A 17,862-nucleotide genomic window follows, 5' to 3' on the forward strand; every position below is an offset into this window, starting at 1 on the left:
ATTAGTTCATTAGTTCATCTGACTCTGGGGAAGTATCCATTAGTTCATCTAACTCTGGGGAAGTATCCATTAGTTAATCTGACTCTGGGGAAGTATCCATTAGTTCATCTGACTCTGGAGAAGTAACCATTAGTTCATCTGACTCTGGGGAAGTATCCATTAGTTCATCTGACTCTGGGGAAGTATCCATTAGTTCATCTGACTCTGGGGAAGTATCCATTAGTTCATCTGACTCTGGGGAAGTATCCATTAGTTCATCTGACTCTGGGGAAGTATCCATTAGTTCATCTGACTCTGGGGAAGTAGCCAAAGTCCTAAAGTATCCCTTTAAAGCCAACCAGTATTATGATAACGTTATAATACATTATAAGACTTGTCATAAGCATGTACAGTATTACCCCTTATATTGGCTTATTATTTTGACTAACCATGTTCTCCTCCCATCCTCTAGGTGGTGCTGCGGAGCTGTCGCGGGTGGTGGACGTGGGGGATGAGGTACTGGAGGTGAACGGGAGCTCGCTGCAGGGCCTCATGCATTACGACGCCTGGAACATTATCAAGACTGTCAGCAAAGGCCCCGTGCAGCTTGTCATCAGGAAACAACGGACCTCTGTATGACTCAACAGACATAGCGACTGGACATACAAAGAACTCATGTGTCAGTCTGGTTGACGTGTAACCTGACACCCATAGAACTCATGTGTCAGTCTGGTTGACGTGTAACCTGACACCCCTAGAATGAATACGTCAGTCTGGTTGACGTGTAACCTGACACCCATAGAACTCATGTGTCAGTCTGGTTGACGTGTAACCTGACACCCATAGAACTCATGTGTCAGTCTGGTTGACGTGTAACCTGACACCCATAGAACTCATGTGTCAGTCTGGTTGACGTGTAACCTGACACCCATAGAATGAATATGTCAGTCTGGTTGACGTGTAACCTGACACCCATAGAACTCATGTGTCAGTCTGGTTGACGTGTAACCTGACACCCATAGAACGCATGTGTCAGTCTGGTTGACGTGTAACCTGACACCCATAGAATGAATATGTCAGTCTGGTTGACGTGTAACCTGACACCCCTAGAATGAATACTTCAGTCTGGTTGACGTGTAACCTGACACCCATAGAACTCATGAGTCAGTCTGGTTGACGTGTAACCTGACACCCATAGAACTCATGAGTCAGTCTAGTTGACGTGTAACCTGACACCCATAGAACTCATGAGTCAGTCTGGTTGACGTGTAACCTGACACCCCTAGAATGAATACGTCAGTCTGGTTGACGTGTAACCTGACACCCATAGAACTCATGAGTCAGTCTGGTTGACGTGTAACCTGACACCCCTAGAATGAATATTTCAGTCTGGTTGACGTGTAACCTGACACCCCTAGAATGAATACGTCAGTCTGGTTAACGTGTAACCTGACACCCATAGAACTCATGAGTCAGTCTGGTTGACGTGTAACCTGACACCCCTAGAATGAATACTTCAGTCTGGTTGACGTGTAACCCGACACCCATAGAATGAATATGTCAGCTTGGTTGACTTACAATGGATAAACATACAGGGTTAAACACGGGATTTCAGTATGGCTGATGTACTACACAGACATATCTTACACAACTCCAAGGTGACCTAACTACAATGGAGAAATGTCCCAATTTTTTTTTTTACATATTCGAAGGAGGCAGACAGACATGTTGGGCTAACATTGCAGGGTTATTCTCTCCCCCCCCCCCCCCCCCCAGAGATAATTTGGTCTGGGATGGATCTATGTCATACAGCGTGCCAAAACCAGACCATGGAACGACAGAAGCGTCTTGGACAAGAGAGACTTTCACTTGTTTCACTTGTTTTACTTTTCTATGACGTCACCTCGTGATGATGTTTTTAATATGGCTGACCTACTCAGGCGGTGGTGCTGTACTGTACTGTGCAGGATTACAGTGCATTTGGAAAGTATTCAGACCCCTTGATTTCCCCCCCCCACATTTTGTTATGTTACAGCCATATTCTAAAATGGATTAAATACATTTTTAAAATCCTCAGAAATCTACACACAATACCCCATAATGACATCACAATACCCCATAATGACATCACAATACCCCATAATGACATCACAATACCCCATAATGACATCACAATACCCCATAATGACATCACAATACCCCATAATGACATCACAATATCCCATAATGACAAAGTGAAAACAGGTTTTTAGATTTTTTTTTGCGAATTCAGGATGAAAAATATTTTTTAAATACCTTATGAGACACGAAATTGAGGTCAGGTGCATCCTGTTTCCATTGATCATCCTTGAGATGTTTCTACAACTTGATTGGAGTCCACCTGTGGTAAATTCTATTGATTGGACATGATTTGGAAAGGCACACGCATGTCTATATAAGGTCCCACAGTTGACAGTGCATGTCAGAGCAAAAACCAAGCCATGAGGTTGAAGGAATTGTCCGTAGAGCTCCGAGACAGGATTGTGTCAAGGCACAGATCTGGGGAAGGGTACCAAAACATTTCTGCAGAATTTAAGGTTCCCAAGAACACAGTGGCCTTCATCATTCTTAAATGGAAGAAGTTTGGAACCACCAAGACTCTTCCTAGAGCTGGTAACCCAGCCAACCTGAGCAATCGCGGAGAAGGGCCTTGTTCAGGGAGATGACCAAGAACCCGATGGTCACTCTGACAGAGCTCCAGAGTTCCTCTGTGGAGATGGGAGAACCTTCCAGAAGGACAACCATCTCTGCAGTATTCCACTAATCGGGCCTTTATGGTAGAGTGGCTAGAAGGAAGCCACTCCTCAGTAAAAGGCACATGACAGCCTGCTTGGAGGAGTTTGCCAAAAGGCACCTAAAGACTCTTAGACCATGAGAAACCAGATTCTCTGTTCTCATGAAACCAAGTTTGAACTCTTTGGCCTGAATTCCAAGCGTTACGTCTGGAGGAAACCTGTCACCATCCCTACGGTGAAGCATGGTGGTGGCGGCATCATGCTGTGGGGATGTTTTTCAGCGTCAGGGACTGGGAGACTAGTCAGGATCAAGGGAAAGATGAACGGAGCAAAGTACAGAAAGACCCTTGATGAAAACCTGCTCCAGAGCACTCAGGACCTCAGACTGGGGTGAAGGTTCACCTTCCAACAGGACAACAACCCTAAGCACACAGCCAAGACAACGCAGGAGTGGCTTTGGGACAAGTCTCTGAATGTCCTCGAGTGGCCCAGCCAGAGCCCGGACTTGAAACCAATCGGAAATCTCTGGAGAGACCTGAAAATAGCTGTTCAGCAACACTCCCCATTTTACCTGACAGAGCTTGAGAGGATCTGCAGAGAAGAATGGGAGAAATTCCCCAAATATAGGTGTGCCAAGCTTGTAGCATCATACCCAAGAAGCCTCAAGGCTGTAATCGCTGCCAAAGGTGCTTCAACAAAGTCCTGAGTAAAGAGTATGAAAAAAAAAAAAAAACATGTTTTTGCTTTGTCTTCATGGGTATTGTGTGTAGATGGATATGTGTGTAGATTGGTGTAGATGGTGTAGATGGTGGTGTAGATTGGTGTAGATGGGTATTGTGGATTGTAGATGGGTATTGTGTGTAGATTGATGAGGGGGGAAATAACTATTTAATCAATTTTAGAATAAGGTTGTAACCTAACAAAATGTGGAAAAAGTCAAGGGGTCTGAATACTTTCTGAAGGCACTGTACATCCGTTATCAATATACAGTAAATAGTATAGTTTAGAATTGTATAGTATAGTTTAGTATTGTATAGAGGTTGTATAGTATATTGTATAGTTTAGTATAACTACTGTTCATAGTTTTACTCTGGATTTTAGAAGAGGACAAACATGCAGTCATAACCTCTTGTTCATATAGAATCGTATCAAACATGCAAATAATAACAATCATCAAAGAAATGTTGTTTCGTTTTGCTGTTGGCATCAATGCTAACTGGCAAGGTACTGCTAATCAACTGTCCCTGTTGTACAATAAGACTTTTAATACTGCCCTCCAAAGGCAAAACGCCGTAACTACATTTACTTTGTTACTGCAAAATCTGACTTCAGTTCTTTTTCTGTCTAGACAGCAATTTCTGACACACCATGATATATTCTGATCAACTGTCTTGTTCTTGTGTCAGGAGTTTTCCTGACATACTACATTAATCAGATAATAGAGCCTTTGTCCGGCAGAATACAGTAAACAGGTTTTATTTTCCACTGGAAATGTGATTATTATTGTAGGAATATTATAAAATCGTTGCTTTGCCTTTCAAACTTTTACTCCTTATTTGAACCAACCCTATTATCCGTCACCCTGTATCCGTCACCTTGTATCTGTCACCCTGTATCTGTCACCCTGTATCCGTCACCCTGTATCCGTCACCCTGTATCTGTCACCCTGTATCCGTCACCCTGTATCCGTCACCCTGTATCTGTCACCCTATTATCTGTCACCCTATTGTCCGTCACCCTGTATCCGTCACCCTGTATCTGTCACCCTGTATCCGTCACCCTGTATCTGTCACCCTGTATCTGTCACCCTGTATCCGTCACCCTGTATCCGTCACCCTATTATCTGTCACCCTATTGTCCGTCACCCTGTATCCGTCACCCTGTATCCGTCACCCTGTATCCGTCACCCTGTATCCGTCACCCTGTATCCGTCACCCTGTATCCGTCACCCTGTATCTGTCACCCTGTATCTGTCACCCTGTATCCGTCACCCTGTATCCGTCACCCTGTATCTGTCACCCTATTATCTGTCACCCTATTGTCCGTCACCCTGTATCCGTCACCCTGTATCCGTCACCCTGTACCCGTCAACCTGTATCCGTCACCCTGTATCTGTCACCCTGTATCCGTCACCCTGTATCCGTCACCCTGTATCCGTCACCCTGTATCCGTCACCCTGTATCTGTCACCCTGTATCTGTCACCCTATTATCCGTCACCCTGTATCTGTCACCTTATTATCTGTCACCCTGTATCTGTCACCCTGTATCTGTCACCCTATTATCTGTCACCCTATTATCCGTCACCCTGTATCCGTCACCCTGTATCCGTCACCCTGTATCTGTCACCCTGTATCCGTCACCCTGTATCTGTCACCCTATTATCCGTCACCCTGTATCCGTCACCCTGTATCCGTCACCCTGTATCCGTCACCCTGTATCCGTCACCCTATTATCTGTCACCCTATTATCTGTCACCCTGTATCCGTCACCCTGTATCCGTCACCCTGTATCCGTCACCCTATTATCTGTCACCCTGTATCTGTCACCCTGTATCCGTCACCCTGTATCCGTCACCCTGTATCCGTCACCCTATTATCTGTCACCCTATTATCTGTCACCCTATTATCCGTCACCCTGTATCCGTCACCCTGTATCCGTCACCCTGTATCCGTCACCCTGTATCCGTCACCCTGTATCTGTCACCCTGTATCTGTCACCCTGTATCCGTCACCCTGTATCTGTCACCCTATTATCCGTCACCCTGTATCCGTCACCCTGTATCCGTCACCCTGTATCCGTCACCCTATTATCTGTCACCCTATTATCTGTCACCCTGTATCCGTCACCCTGTATCCGTCACCCTGTATCCGTCACCCTATTATCTGTCACCCTGTATCTGTCACCCTGTATCCGTCACCCTGTATCCGTCACCCTGTATCCGTCACCCTATTATCTGTCACCCTATTATCTGTCACCCTATTATCCGTCACCCTGTATCCGTCACCCTGTATCCGTCACCCTGTATCTGTCACTCTGTATCCGTCACCCTGTATCTGTCACCCTATTATCTGTCACCCTGTATCCGTCACCCTGTATCCGTCACCCTGTATCCGTCACCCTGTATCTGTCACCCTGTATCTGTCACCCTGTATCCGTCACCCTGTATCTGTCACCCTGTATCCGTCACCCTGTATCTGTCACCCTGTATCTGTCACCCTGTATCCGTCACCCTATTATCTGTCACCCTGTATCTGTCACCCTGTATCTGTCACCCTATTATCTGTCACCCTTGTCTAACCAAATGTGATACCTACCTGTGTCAAAGAGACTCATGTCAAAGAGACTCATGTCAGAGAGACTCATGTCATAGAGACTCATGTCAGAGAGACTCATGTCAAAGAGACTCATGTCATAGAGACTCATGTCATAGAGACTCATGTCATAGAGACTCATGTCAAAGAGACTCATGTCATAGAGACTCGTGTCATAGAGACTCGTGTCATAGAGACTTGTGTCATAGAGACTTGTGTCAAAAAGACTCGTGTCAAAGAGACTTATGTCAAAGAGACTCATGTCATAGAGACTCGTGTCATAGAGACTCGTGTCATAGAGACTTGTGTCATAGAGACTCGTGTCATAGAGACTCATGTCAAAGAGACTCATGTCAAAGAGACTCATGTCATAGAGACTCATGTCATAGAGACTCGTGTCATAGAGACTCATGTCAAAGAGACTCATGTCATAGAGACTCATGTCATAGAGACTCATGTCATAGAGACTCCTTGGAAGACAACTGTATTTGAAAGCTGAGTTGGATTAGTTCTATGGTATTAGGGGGGGGGGGGGGGGGTATGAGGAGTATTTCTGTCTGTAAAAAAGCCCTTTTGTGGGGAAAAATCTTTCTGATTGAGTGGGCATGGCTCTACAGTGGGTGGGCCTAGCTCCAGAGTGGGTGGGCCCATGGCCTCCCAGGCCCACCCATGGCTGTGCCACTGCCCAATCATGTGAAATCCATAGATTAGGACCTAATGAATTTATTTCAATTGACTGATTTCCTTATATGAACTGTAACTCTTATATTTTTGTTCAGTATAAAAAAATAAGACATTTTAGATGAGCGGAAATGTTTATAAATAATTCATTTTAATGATAAAGTATGGAGTGCTTTGGAAGTTTCAACTTTATCCATATTTATTTTAAGGATGTCATCGGTTTTGTTTTTCCTCTGAAATCCTAAAGCACACCATTAACGTGAAGTGTTTTACAGTTAAAGGCATTATAGCCACAGTTGGTTTCCGTTTAGTTTCCCTTCTGAAATACCACGGAACCTGATGTCACGCCATTCACGTGACATGTCTTACGTTTAAAGAAGTAACACGGTTCCAACAGCTTATTAAAATACCCACAGCATTCTGAAGCACGTCTCTGTTTCGAAACGCTCTTCTGGCCCGATTCCCAACATAGAAGTGCGTAATTTCCTCAGTAGTTGGTATTCCGACGCAATTTATGGAGGTGCTTAACAGGCTTTGCATGCGTGGTTCCCTTGGGCGTGCTCAATACATTTAAATCAACTGCTAAAAACCCTCTCACTTGCTGGCCAACAGATTTTTTGCATGTCGTTTTCATTCAATAGCGTTTTCAGCACATGTATCTTAAGCCATCCCTTTAAATATGGTATACCTTTAATAAGAAATTCGTCGAAAGACTAGAATACATGTAGAGAACTGGTTCAGGCTATTAGGGATCAATGAAAGAAAGCCGACTAAATACACGGAGTATACAAAACATTAGGAAAAACCCTTCCAAATATTGAGTTGCCCCCAGTTTCAGCACCAACTGGTAGATTTAAAAAATATTCTGATCTTGTGGATTATTTAGGTTTAGGGAAGTATGTATCAATTAAAAAAACTGGTTATGAGAGCCTTTGCGTTCTAAAGTTGTTTTTATTCATTCTGATAATTGTCATATTCAGTTCTTATAAACCAATGGTAATGTTTAGTGTTTATAGAATTATAAAAGGTAGAATAATGTACAATAGCAGGCTATACCCTCGTCTATTGCCTGCCCTAACCATGGAACTGTGTGATGACACAGACAAGTATTGCGGCTTTACGTCGGGTTCAAACTCTTTACGGCTTTGTCTGCGCTCCGCTCCGTAACGATTTAATTAGCCTGTCAACTGTGATGAATGATCCTCAGCAACAACCACATAACCGTGATGACGTTTACAGAGAAAGCAAATTAAGTTAAATGAAACAATGTAATTATATGGAATGATAATGTATGCTAACTAAAGAGAACTAACAGTACATCTGACCGTTTAATATGTGTTGTTATTGGGCCTATTGACGGTCCATACTGATAGCGGCTAATATGACAGAAATAGAAGACTGAGAAAGTCAGGGTTAGCCTATAAAACATTAAAGAGTGCTCATCCCTGCAAGTTAAAAGGCCTATAACATTTAAATTAAAGCATAACGGCACAGCATTTCATAAACTTTACTGTGGGAAAGTTGAGATGTTGATATGTTTCAGTTTGCTTCCATGTGACTCCCATCCAACCTGACAGAGCTTGAGAGGATCTGCAGAGAAGAATGGGAGAAACTCCCCAAATACAGGTGTGCCAAGCTTGTAGCGTCGTACCCAAGAAGACTCAATGCTGTAATCGCTGCCAAATGTGCTTCAACAAAGTACTGAGTAAAGAGTCTGAATATTTATGTAAATGTAATATTTCAGTTGTTTTATTTATTTATTTATTTTACTTTTATTTAACTAGGCAAGTCAGTTAAGAACACATTCTTACGGCCTAGGAACAGTGGGTTAACTGCCTTGTTCAGGGGCAGAACAACAGATTTGTACCTTGTCAGCTCAGGGGATTCGATCTTTCGGTTACTGGTCCAACCCTCTAACCACTAGGCTACGCTGCAGCTGCCGTTTGAATTGTTAGACATTTGCTAAACATTCCAAAAAAAACTGTTTCCTACATTGTAATATTATAATTGTGTTGTATGTGTCATTGTAATTGTTTTTGCCTCCTCTTGGGCCCCCTGCATTAATCCCGCCCTGATCAGCACTTTCATTCAGAGGGTGATTAGCATACTTGAACAAAAACGAACATTAAAACGAAATTTAGCATACTTATTGCCTGCTGATGGGCCATCAACTGTGGATGGGCTTTCGATTGTATTCTATCTGGTTAGGTAGGTTTGTACTACCAGAAGACACCTGGCCCAATGTGCAATCCGCAAGCATGTTGTCTGTGAACATTCAACACAGCCGCAATATATTTTCTACAAACCGATTTTAATGTCAAAATATCGAATCGAAAAATGCAACATATTGATATATAGATTTTCCATAATGGTGCCCATCACTAATGGGTTTATTTGATTGAAATGAACGAATTTATCATAGTTTGTTAGACCATGAATTAAACTGTAACATTATATGAAATTGATAGTGGTGACTGTACAGAATGAAAGTAGTTTAACCTGAGTGTTGTTGATAGGGTCTCTCTTTTATCTACAGCCCCCAACAAAATGTCTTTGGTGTTTCAAATACAGTGTATTGCGTTGGGGACCAATGGCGTGGGTTGAGTAGAAAGGCATGCTGGGTATTTAGACTTCAGTCCTCCATAAAATAACACCATATATAGATTCTGCAGACACTACTGAGCATGCCCAACCCCACTTTTATATTTGAACATAGAATAATAGTATTTTCTCCATAAGCCATTGGGACTAGTCTCGCGTTGCCACACCCCCAAAATCACGTCGTTGTCGCACCTCCCTTGGCTACATTGTGACCAATGGAGTAGGTTGAGTAGAAAGGCATGCTGGGTATTTAGACCTCAGTCCTCCATAAAATAACACCATATATAGATTCTACAGACCCTGCTGAGTAATGTAGAATAGCTTTTCCTTTATAAATTAATATGTCATTTATATGCAGAATAATGCCAACCCCACTTTTACACCGGCATATAGAATATAAACCAATATATCAAATCAAATCTTATTTGTCACATACACATGGTTAGCAGATGTTAATGCGAGTGTAGCGAAATGCTTGTGCTTCTAGTTCGGACAATGCAGTAATAACCAACAAGTAATCTAGCTAACAATTCCTAAACTACTACCTTATAGACACAAGTGTAAGGGGATAAAGAATATGTACATAAAGATATATGAATGAGTGATGGTACAGAACGGCATAGGCAAGATGCAGTAGATGGTATCGAGTACAGTATATACATATGAGATGAGTAACGTAGGGTATGTAAACATTATAAGACGTGGCATTGTTTAAAGTGGCTAGTGATACAGTTCTTACATCAATTTTTCCATTATTAAAGTGGCTGGAGTTGAGTCAGTGTGTTGGCAGCAGCCACTCAATGTTAGTGGTGGCTGTTCAACAGTCTGATGGCCTTGAGATAGAAGCTGTTTTTCAGTCTCTCTCTGTCCCAGCTTTGATGCACCTGTACTGACCTCCACTTCTGGATGATAGCGGGGTGAACAGGCAGTGGCTCCGGGTGGTTGTTGTCCTTTATGATCTTTATTGGGCTGTAATTCACATACAGTGTATTTATTGTATTTACAGTGAATAGAATGGGTGGAGCAAGGACTCATCAGTACTCTGTATTCAACGGGGTGGGCAGCACGAGACCAATTTACATTTCGCAGACTCTATGGAGTAAACCTAATTATATACATTTGTATTTGATTAAAATAAGTGTATTTTAAATAGATCCAAATTCAATAGTTTTCAACGTGTACACTTTCTAAAGGAACGCTGTTATAAATAATACAAGATAAAAAAATAAAATGTCTAAAATTATCAATTTTTTAAAATTCAATTCAAAGGTGTTTGAATGTTGTGATTAACAGCTGTACTACAAGTGTAGAACGTTTTTGCTGCGCTCGTACTGCCAGCATAATATCCTGCTGCTAGGAGAACGGTAATCGTGTAGCCTACACACACACACACACACACACACACACACACACAGGGCTGTAGAAACAGGGAAGTGCTATTTAGAACGGTGACGTTGAAGAAATCCCCGCCGTAACGTGTCCCGGACCGCCCACATTCTATAAAGGCAGAGATCGGCTCCTTACTATTATTATCTCTATCAACAACAAGATAAACTGTACTCACTTCTGATTTAGCTTACTGCTGTCTAGAAGTCACACTGAGCTATAGCCTACTCAAAGCTATACGAACAACTATACAGCTATAAAAGAAGCAAGCCGCAAAACGCAGCCATGAAGCTCGAATCAAGAAAATCCTCACTGAAAAGAACTGAGAGCCAGAAAGAGACCGTACCAAACAAAGGTAAGCAACATTTGACTGATTTATCTCTTAATTATACTCCATATGAACTCATTTTCCCAAGTCAATGTCGCCTTCCTCTGTCCACCTGTATCTTTCGTAGGCTATGTAGCTAAAAATACTTTTATCTCCTGGGTTTTCAGATCAGAAAGCCATCATGGAATGTGCGCACCATCTGCGTAAAATCGGAGACCTGTTCAACCTGAAATACATCCTGGCGGATATGCTAGCTAAAATCTCAACGGATCCGAAAATCAAGTGAAATGGATACAGTAGCTGACTTTGATAGTAAAGTGGATCGAAATTGGATCATTATGCCTTAACGGGAAATGTGTTGCGGTCGTTGCAATGTGAAAAGTTTGTTACAATAACGCAAAGCCAATATGGACCTCACACGCCCATGCCCGGAGCTAGGCTACTCTCGGACCGGAGTATCTTTCTGGACGCTCCTTCAACAGAGACTGCCTTCTACGCCCCGGGACGCTGGTGGGTATTTGTCCATAGTCTAAGAGATATATACCACCGCCCTATTGGATTATTTAGGCCGGGAAAATGAAAACGGGCCGGGAAGCCGACACAGAACATTTGGAGTAAAGAGGAGACAGGATAGCAAACCAACAAGTAGCCTAAAATAGAGACTAAAAAAAATCTGTTATTAAACGTTTGATTCTAATCGTCAGGGTATTTTATGCTGTCTGTTTTAAATTTGTTTGGTGATTGATTTATGCTTATCTGTTTGGAAATAATTTTATGCTGTCAAGTTTGTTGGGTGATTTAATATTTGCTTATTGTTTGAAAATAATTTTATGCTGTCTGTTTTAAGTTTGTTTGGTGATTTAAGATTTACTTATTTGTTTGAATATAATGTCAATAAATGTTTTGATTTCTTCTATTGTCATCAACAGATGTTGTTCTTCTTTCCATAGTAGGCCTCTATATCATAAAATACCTGGGTACTTCTGTTGACAGACAGTGCCATTCAATACCTCCTTGCACACTCTTAACTGCATCTAGCTGATATAGGGTGTAATCATTAGTCCAACAGTTGCAAACCAGTTTCTATTGGACGAATTAAAGTACGGTTATCCCTGTTTTGTTCTGTTTGCTTCCGTTTAAGAAACGTTTTAGTTTTAGTAAACTTTCTACAATCATGCAGTAACGTTTGTGTACAGTCGGTAAGCAGTTACACCAGCAGGCCCCAGTGCCAATAAATACAAAAAGCTTACCTTGACTTGGAAGAGTTCCAGTGTTGCTTTGGAAAGTCATAGCCATCTAGCTAACATAGCATCCCTCTGTTATAGCCATCTAGCTAACATAGCATCCCTCTGTCATAGCCATCTAGCTAACATAGCATCCCTATGTTATAGCCAGCTAGCTAACATAGCATCCCTCTGTCATAGCCATCTAGCTAACATAGCATCCCTCTGTTATAGCCATCTAGCTAACATAGCATCCCTCTGTTATAGCCATCTAGCTAACATAGCATCCCTATGTTATAGCCAGCTAGCTAACATAGCATCCCTCTGTTATAGCCATCTAGCTAACATAGCATCCCTCTGTTATAGCCATCTAGCTAACATAGCATCCCTCTGTTATAGCCATCTAGCTAACATAGCATCCCTATGTTATAGCCAGCTAGCTAACATAGCATCCCTCTGTTATAGCCAGCTAGCTAACATATCATCCCTCTGTTATAACCAGCTAGCTAACATAGCATCCCTCTGTTATAGCTAGCTAGCTAATATAGCATCCCTCTGTTTGAGCAGGGTGTTTCAGTAGGCTAAACTAGCTAGCTGCATTGGCTAGCTAAGTAAGCAAAACTGAAAGTGAAACTGACACTTTCTCTTGCTTCTCCTAAATTTTGGAAGACATTAATTTGTTCAACTGTTGTCTTTCTCTTTGAGTCAACTACTCACCACAGTTTACGCAGTGCTGTCTAGCTGTAGCTTCATGTCAGTTCATGCTGCAAGAGCTCTGATAGGCTGGAGGAAGTCCTTCGGAAGTTGTCGGAATTACTGTGTAAGTCTATGGAAGGGGGTGAGAACCATGGGCCTCCTAGGTTTTGTATTGAAGTCAATGTACCCAGAGGAGGACGGAAGTTAGTTATCCTACGGCTACACCATGGTGCCACCCTACAGAGTGTTGTTGAGACTACTGTAGACCTTCATCGCAAAATATTGTGTTTTAATCAGTTATTTGGCGACGTGATTTTTATTAAATTAACTGTGGAGGATGGTCCTCCCCTTCCTCATCTGAGGAACTTCCACTTCTGTTGAGGTTAGAGGACTTTGGTTTGGAATAGGAAGTAAAATTGTCCTCAACTCCCAACTGTAGTGAGTAAACCCATGTCATAAACTGACTGGCAGGGGACCATTCAGCAACATGATTACCCATGTGACCTGATGATGAGGTTATTTATTAACTCCTATGTTTGCAAATAATTTGTTTACAATCTATATGACCTTTGGAAACCTGACAAAGTTTAAACGCAACTCAAATACTGTATTTGCTTACTCCAGACAACTTTTCCATGTCATCGATGTTTTCAAATATACCGCTAGGAAAATAAAGTGAGCTTAGAAAAGGGGATTTCAAGAAAAGACATTTGACCCAGATCTGTAAGATGTTGACCCCCTGATTGTACACATACCTCCAGACAGGGTACAGTTAAAATAGACAATTGAACATACTTTAATGACACTGAAAATGTGTACATCATTTATTCAGATTTGTTAAAATATTCCAAGTACAATTTTTTATTTTTTTAAACAGAAATACCACATCCAGGATCTATTGATCCAGGATCTATTGATTATTGATCCAGGATTTATTGATCCAGGATCTATTGATCCAGGATCTATTGATCCAGGATTTATTGATCCAGGATTTATTGATCCAGGATTTATTGATTCAGGATGTGATTCAGCCAGCCAGCTCTAGACCCATACTCATAAATCATCTCAGAGTAGTGAGTGCTGATCTAGGATCTGGTCCTCCCCCTGTCCATATCATCTTATTCATTATGATCTAGGATCAGGTCCTCCCTGTCCATATAGTCATACTCATTATGATCTAGGATCAGGTCCTCCCTGTCCATATAGTCATATTCATTATGATCTAGGATCAGGTCCTCCCTGTCCATATAGTCATATTCATTATGATCTAGGATCAGGTCCTCCCTGTCCATATAGTCATATTCATTGTGATCTAGGATCAGGTCCTCCCTGTCCATATAGTCATATTCATTATGATCTAAAAGGAAAAATGGATCCTAGATCAGCACTCCTTTTCCTGAGCGCTTTCCATGAGCTCTTTTATGATGCACCATAGTGTGTTCCAAATGGGGCTCTTTTATGATGCACTATAGTGTGTTCCAAATGGGGCTCTTTTATGATGCACCATAGTGTGTTCCAAATGGGTCTCTGGTAAAACGTAGTGCATCATATAAGGAATAGGGTTCCGATATCGAAGGTAGAATATGTGTATGATTATATCATCTGTAATATCATAACCAAATGAAAAGAAAATGTACAACCAGAAGACAAACCTGCATTTTTAGCAAAAGTTCTTGCTTGTTGTTCAGCGCTATTATCAGAAGATATTCAACAACAACATATCAATTCCTTTCTATCTTTATTTTGTGCAATTTCATATTTTTTCATCATTGCAGTTAAAATAGTGTGTATGATGTTCAAAGTCTCAAAATGTTTTTAGAAACACAATGACTAACACGTTTATAAATGGCTAAAATGACAATCCAAAAATAAATCTGAAGGAAAAAGGTTTTGATGTGTCTCTCCTATATCTATGAGAAATATTTTCGGACATATATTTAACCACTTATTTTTGTTGGCACAAAACTACCCCCCCCATAATGCCATTCGTTTGTATGGGTTGGTTACCTTTAGACGAGTCCCGTGCCACTTGAGCAAAACAGAGAACACCATCGTGTTCGCGAGAGTTTTATCTTTCCAATAGAGAAGTCATATTTGTTTTTGTAGGCCAAACCGTTCGGGTGCTACAGACAGTTTTTTTTGGTAATAAAACCGATTTTCGGGATGTCTCATGGTCTGACAAACTCCGCTGTAGCTTGGCCACCTTCCACCGCAGATTTTTTTATGTTACTTAGATTGACAGACGGGTACATCAATAGAATCACATTAAGGATTTTAAGTATGAGAATAAAGTGAAATTCACCCGCTATTCGTATTGTGTGGAGATCGAATACATTAAGGTGTGGTTGGGTGTGTGTCTACAGATATATCCTGACTTCATCTTAATTTAATTTAATTCCACCACCTTTACAGACAAGGAAACCATGAATAAGGTTGAGTGAACCTACTGGTTCCAAGTGGAAAAAGTGTCTAACATTTTTTCCATGCACTGTAATTTACACCTTGATAAGAGCTATTGATAAGAGCTAGGTAAATAAGTAATCTGTTTGAATAAGGGAATTGTAAATGTGAATGACGCTTGTTTAGTAAGGGTGTTTTCACATATAATCTTCTTTAAAAGAACCAATCTCAGTCCTCTTTCATGTGAACTCTGAGGTGAACTCTGAGTGTACTGCCTTTCAATGAGGACTCAACTCTTTTGCCAGTTCACTTCACCTATCTTGTGGATCGAGTCCACTTTGCATTCACATTGCTATGTTTAGAAAGGAACCAAGATCTTTTTTTCCAACATTCACACTCGGTTTTTACAAAGTGCAAAACAAGCCATTCAATCAGAATGTGTTATCCGACAGCTAGATTTACATACTTACATTTTGGAAGCTAATAAATTTAGTTTAATTAAAATATGAGACATAGTAATTGTGATCAGAAGATACTATTTTCTGGTTATGCCAGTAGTCTGGTGTGAGGGGTTATGCCAGTAGTCTAGTGTGAGGGGTTATATCAGTAGTCTAGTGGGAGGGGTTATAACAGTAGTCTAGGGGTTATAACAGTAGTCTAGGGGTTATATCAGTAGTCTAGTGGGAGGGGTTATAACAGTAGTCTAGTGTGAGGGGTTATATCAGTAGTCTAGTGTGAGGGGTTGTCAGTAGTCTAGTGTGAGGGGTTATATCAGTAGTCTAGTGGGAGGGGTTATATCAGTAGTCTAGTGGGAGGGGTTATATCAGTAGTCTAGTGGGAGGGGTTATGTCAGGAGTCTAGTGTGAGGGGTTATATCAGGGGAGACAGTGTTACAGTAGTCTGGTGTGAGGGGTCATGTCAGTAGTCTAGTGTGAGGGGTCATGTCAGTAGTCTAGTGTGAGGGGTCATGTCAGTAGTCTAGTGGGAGGGGTTATATCAGTAGTCTAGTGTGAGGGGTCATGTCAGTAGTCTAGTGTGAGGGGGTATGGCAGGGGAAACAGTGTTACAGTAGTCTGGTGTGAGGGGTCATGTCAGTAGTCTAGTGTGAGGGGTCATGTCAGTAGTCTAGTGTGAGGGGTCATGTCAGTAGTCTAGTGTGAGGGGTCATGTCAGTAGTCTAGTGTGAGGGGTCATGTCAGTAGTCTAGTGTGAGGGGTCATGTCAGTAGTCTAGTGTGAGGGGGTATGGCAGGGGAAACAGTGTTGCAGTAGTCTGGTGTGAGGGGTCATGTCAGTAGTCTAGTGTGAGGGGTCATGTCAGTAGTCTAGTGTGAGGGGTCATGTCAGTAGTCTAGTGTGAGGGGTCATGTCAGTAGTCTAGTGTGAGGGGTCATGTCAGTAGTCTGGTGTGAGGGGGTATGGCAGGGGAAACAGTGTTGCAGTAGTCTTGTGTGTGGCACAGGAATAATGACAGGTGAAACTGGAGAGCTTTGTGTTTACATTGCACTAATAAAGGGAACCAGACCGTGGAATTCAAGCTGACCGAACACTTCTTTTGGAGGCGTCTGAGTCTTTTTGGAGTGGTCAAACCACTGCACAGCTATTTTCAGGTCTCTACAGAGATGTTCGATCGGGTTCTAGTCCGGGCTCTGGACATTCAGAGACTTGTTCTGAAGGCACTCCTGCATTGTCTTGGCTGTGTGCTTAGGGTCATTGTCCTGATGGAAGGTGAACCCCCACCCCAGTCTGAGGTCCTGAGCGCTCTGGTGCAAGTTTTCATCAAGGATCTCTCTGTACTTTGCTCCATTAATCTTCCCCTCGATCCTGACTAGTCTCCCAGTCCCTGCCGCTGAAAAACATCCCCACAGCATGATGCTGCAACCGCCATGCTTCACCGTAGGGATGGTGCCAGGTTTCTTCATGACGTGACAGTTGGCAATCTTGGTTTCATCAGAACAGGGAATCTTGTTTCTCATGGAGAAAGGGGGCTGTCATGTGCCTTTTACTGAGAAGTTGTTCCCATCTAGCCACTCTACCATAAAGGCCTGATTGGTAGAGTGCTGCAGAGATGGTTTGTCTTCTGGAAGGTTCTCTCATCGCCACAGAGGAACTGTAGAGCTCTGTCAGAGTGACCATCCCTGACCAAGGCCCTTCTCCCCCGATTGCTCAGTTTGGCCGGGAGGCCAGCTTTAGGAAGAGTCTTGGTGGTTCCAAACTTTTTTCATTTAAGAATGATGGATGCCACCGTGTTCTTGGGGACCTTCAATGCTGCAGAAATGTTTTGGTACCCTTACCCAGATCTGTGCCTCGACACAATCCTGTCTCGGAACTCTATGGACAATTCCTTCGACCTCATGGCTTGGTTTTTGCTCTGACATGCACTGACAACTGTGGGACCTTATATAGACAGGTGTGTGCCTTTCCAAATCATGTCCAATCAATTTAATTTACTACAGGTGGACTCCAATCAAGTTGTAGAAACA

At 42.2% G+C, this 17,862-nt stretch overlaps 1 protein-coding gene and 1 long non-coding RNA gene across 4 annotated transcripts in view; both read left to right on the forward strand.

Moving 5' to 3' along the window:
• The window catches only part of pdzd2 (PDZ domain containing 2), a 161,090-nt gene extending 159,738 nt beyond the window's left edge, over positions 1-1,352 (forward strand). For all 3 annotated transcript variants that reach the window (XM_036979212.1, XM_036979213.1, XM_036979214.1), the window contains one exon: positions 452-1,352. In XM_036979212.1, the coding sequence (XP_036835107.1) occupies positions 452-618 (167 nt within the window). In that variant the 3' untranslated portion in view covers positions 619-1,352. The remainder of the gene's footprint in view (positions 1-451) is intronic.
• Positions 1,353-10,816: 9,464 nt separating this feature from the next.
• LOC110516346 lies at positions 10,817-11,983 on the forward strand. Its single transcript, XR_005051983.1, has 2 exons — positions 10,817-11,088; positions 11,229-11,983. It is a non-coding gene; the product is annotated as an uncharacterized LOC110516346 (long non-coding RNA).
• Positions 11,984-17,862: the final 5,879 nt, after the last annotated feature.

Source organism: Oncorhynchus mykiss, chromosome 6, assembly GCF_013265735.2.
Source record: "Oncorhynchus mykiss isolate Arlee chromosome 6, USDA_OmykA_1.1, whole genome shotgun sequence".
In the NCBI taxonomy this organism is placed as follows: domain Eukaryota; kingdom Metazoa; phylum Chordata; class Actinopteri; order Salmoniformes; family Salmonidae; genus Oncorhynchus; species Oncorhynchus mykiss.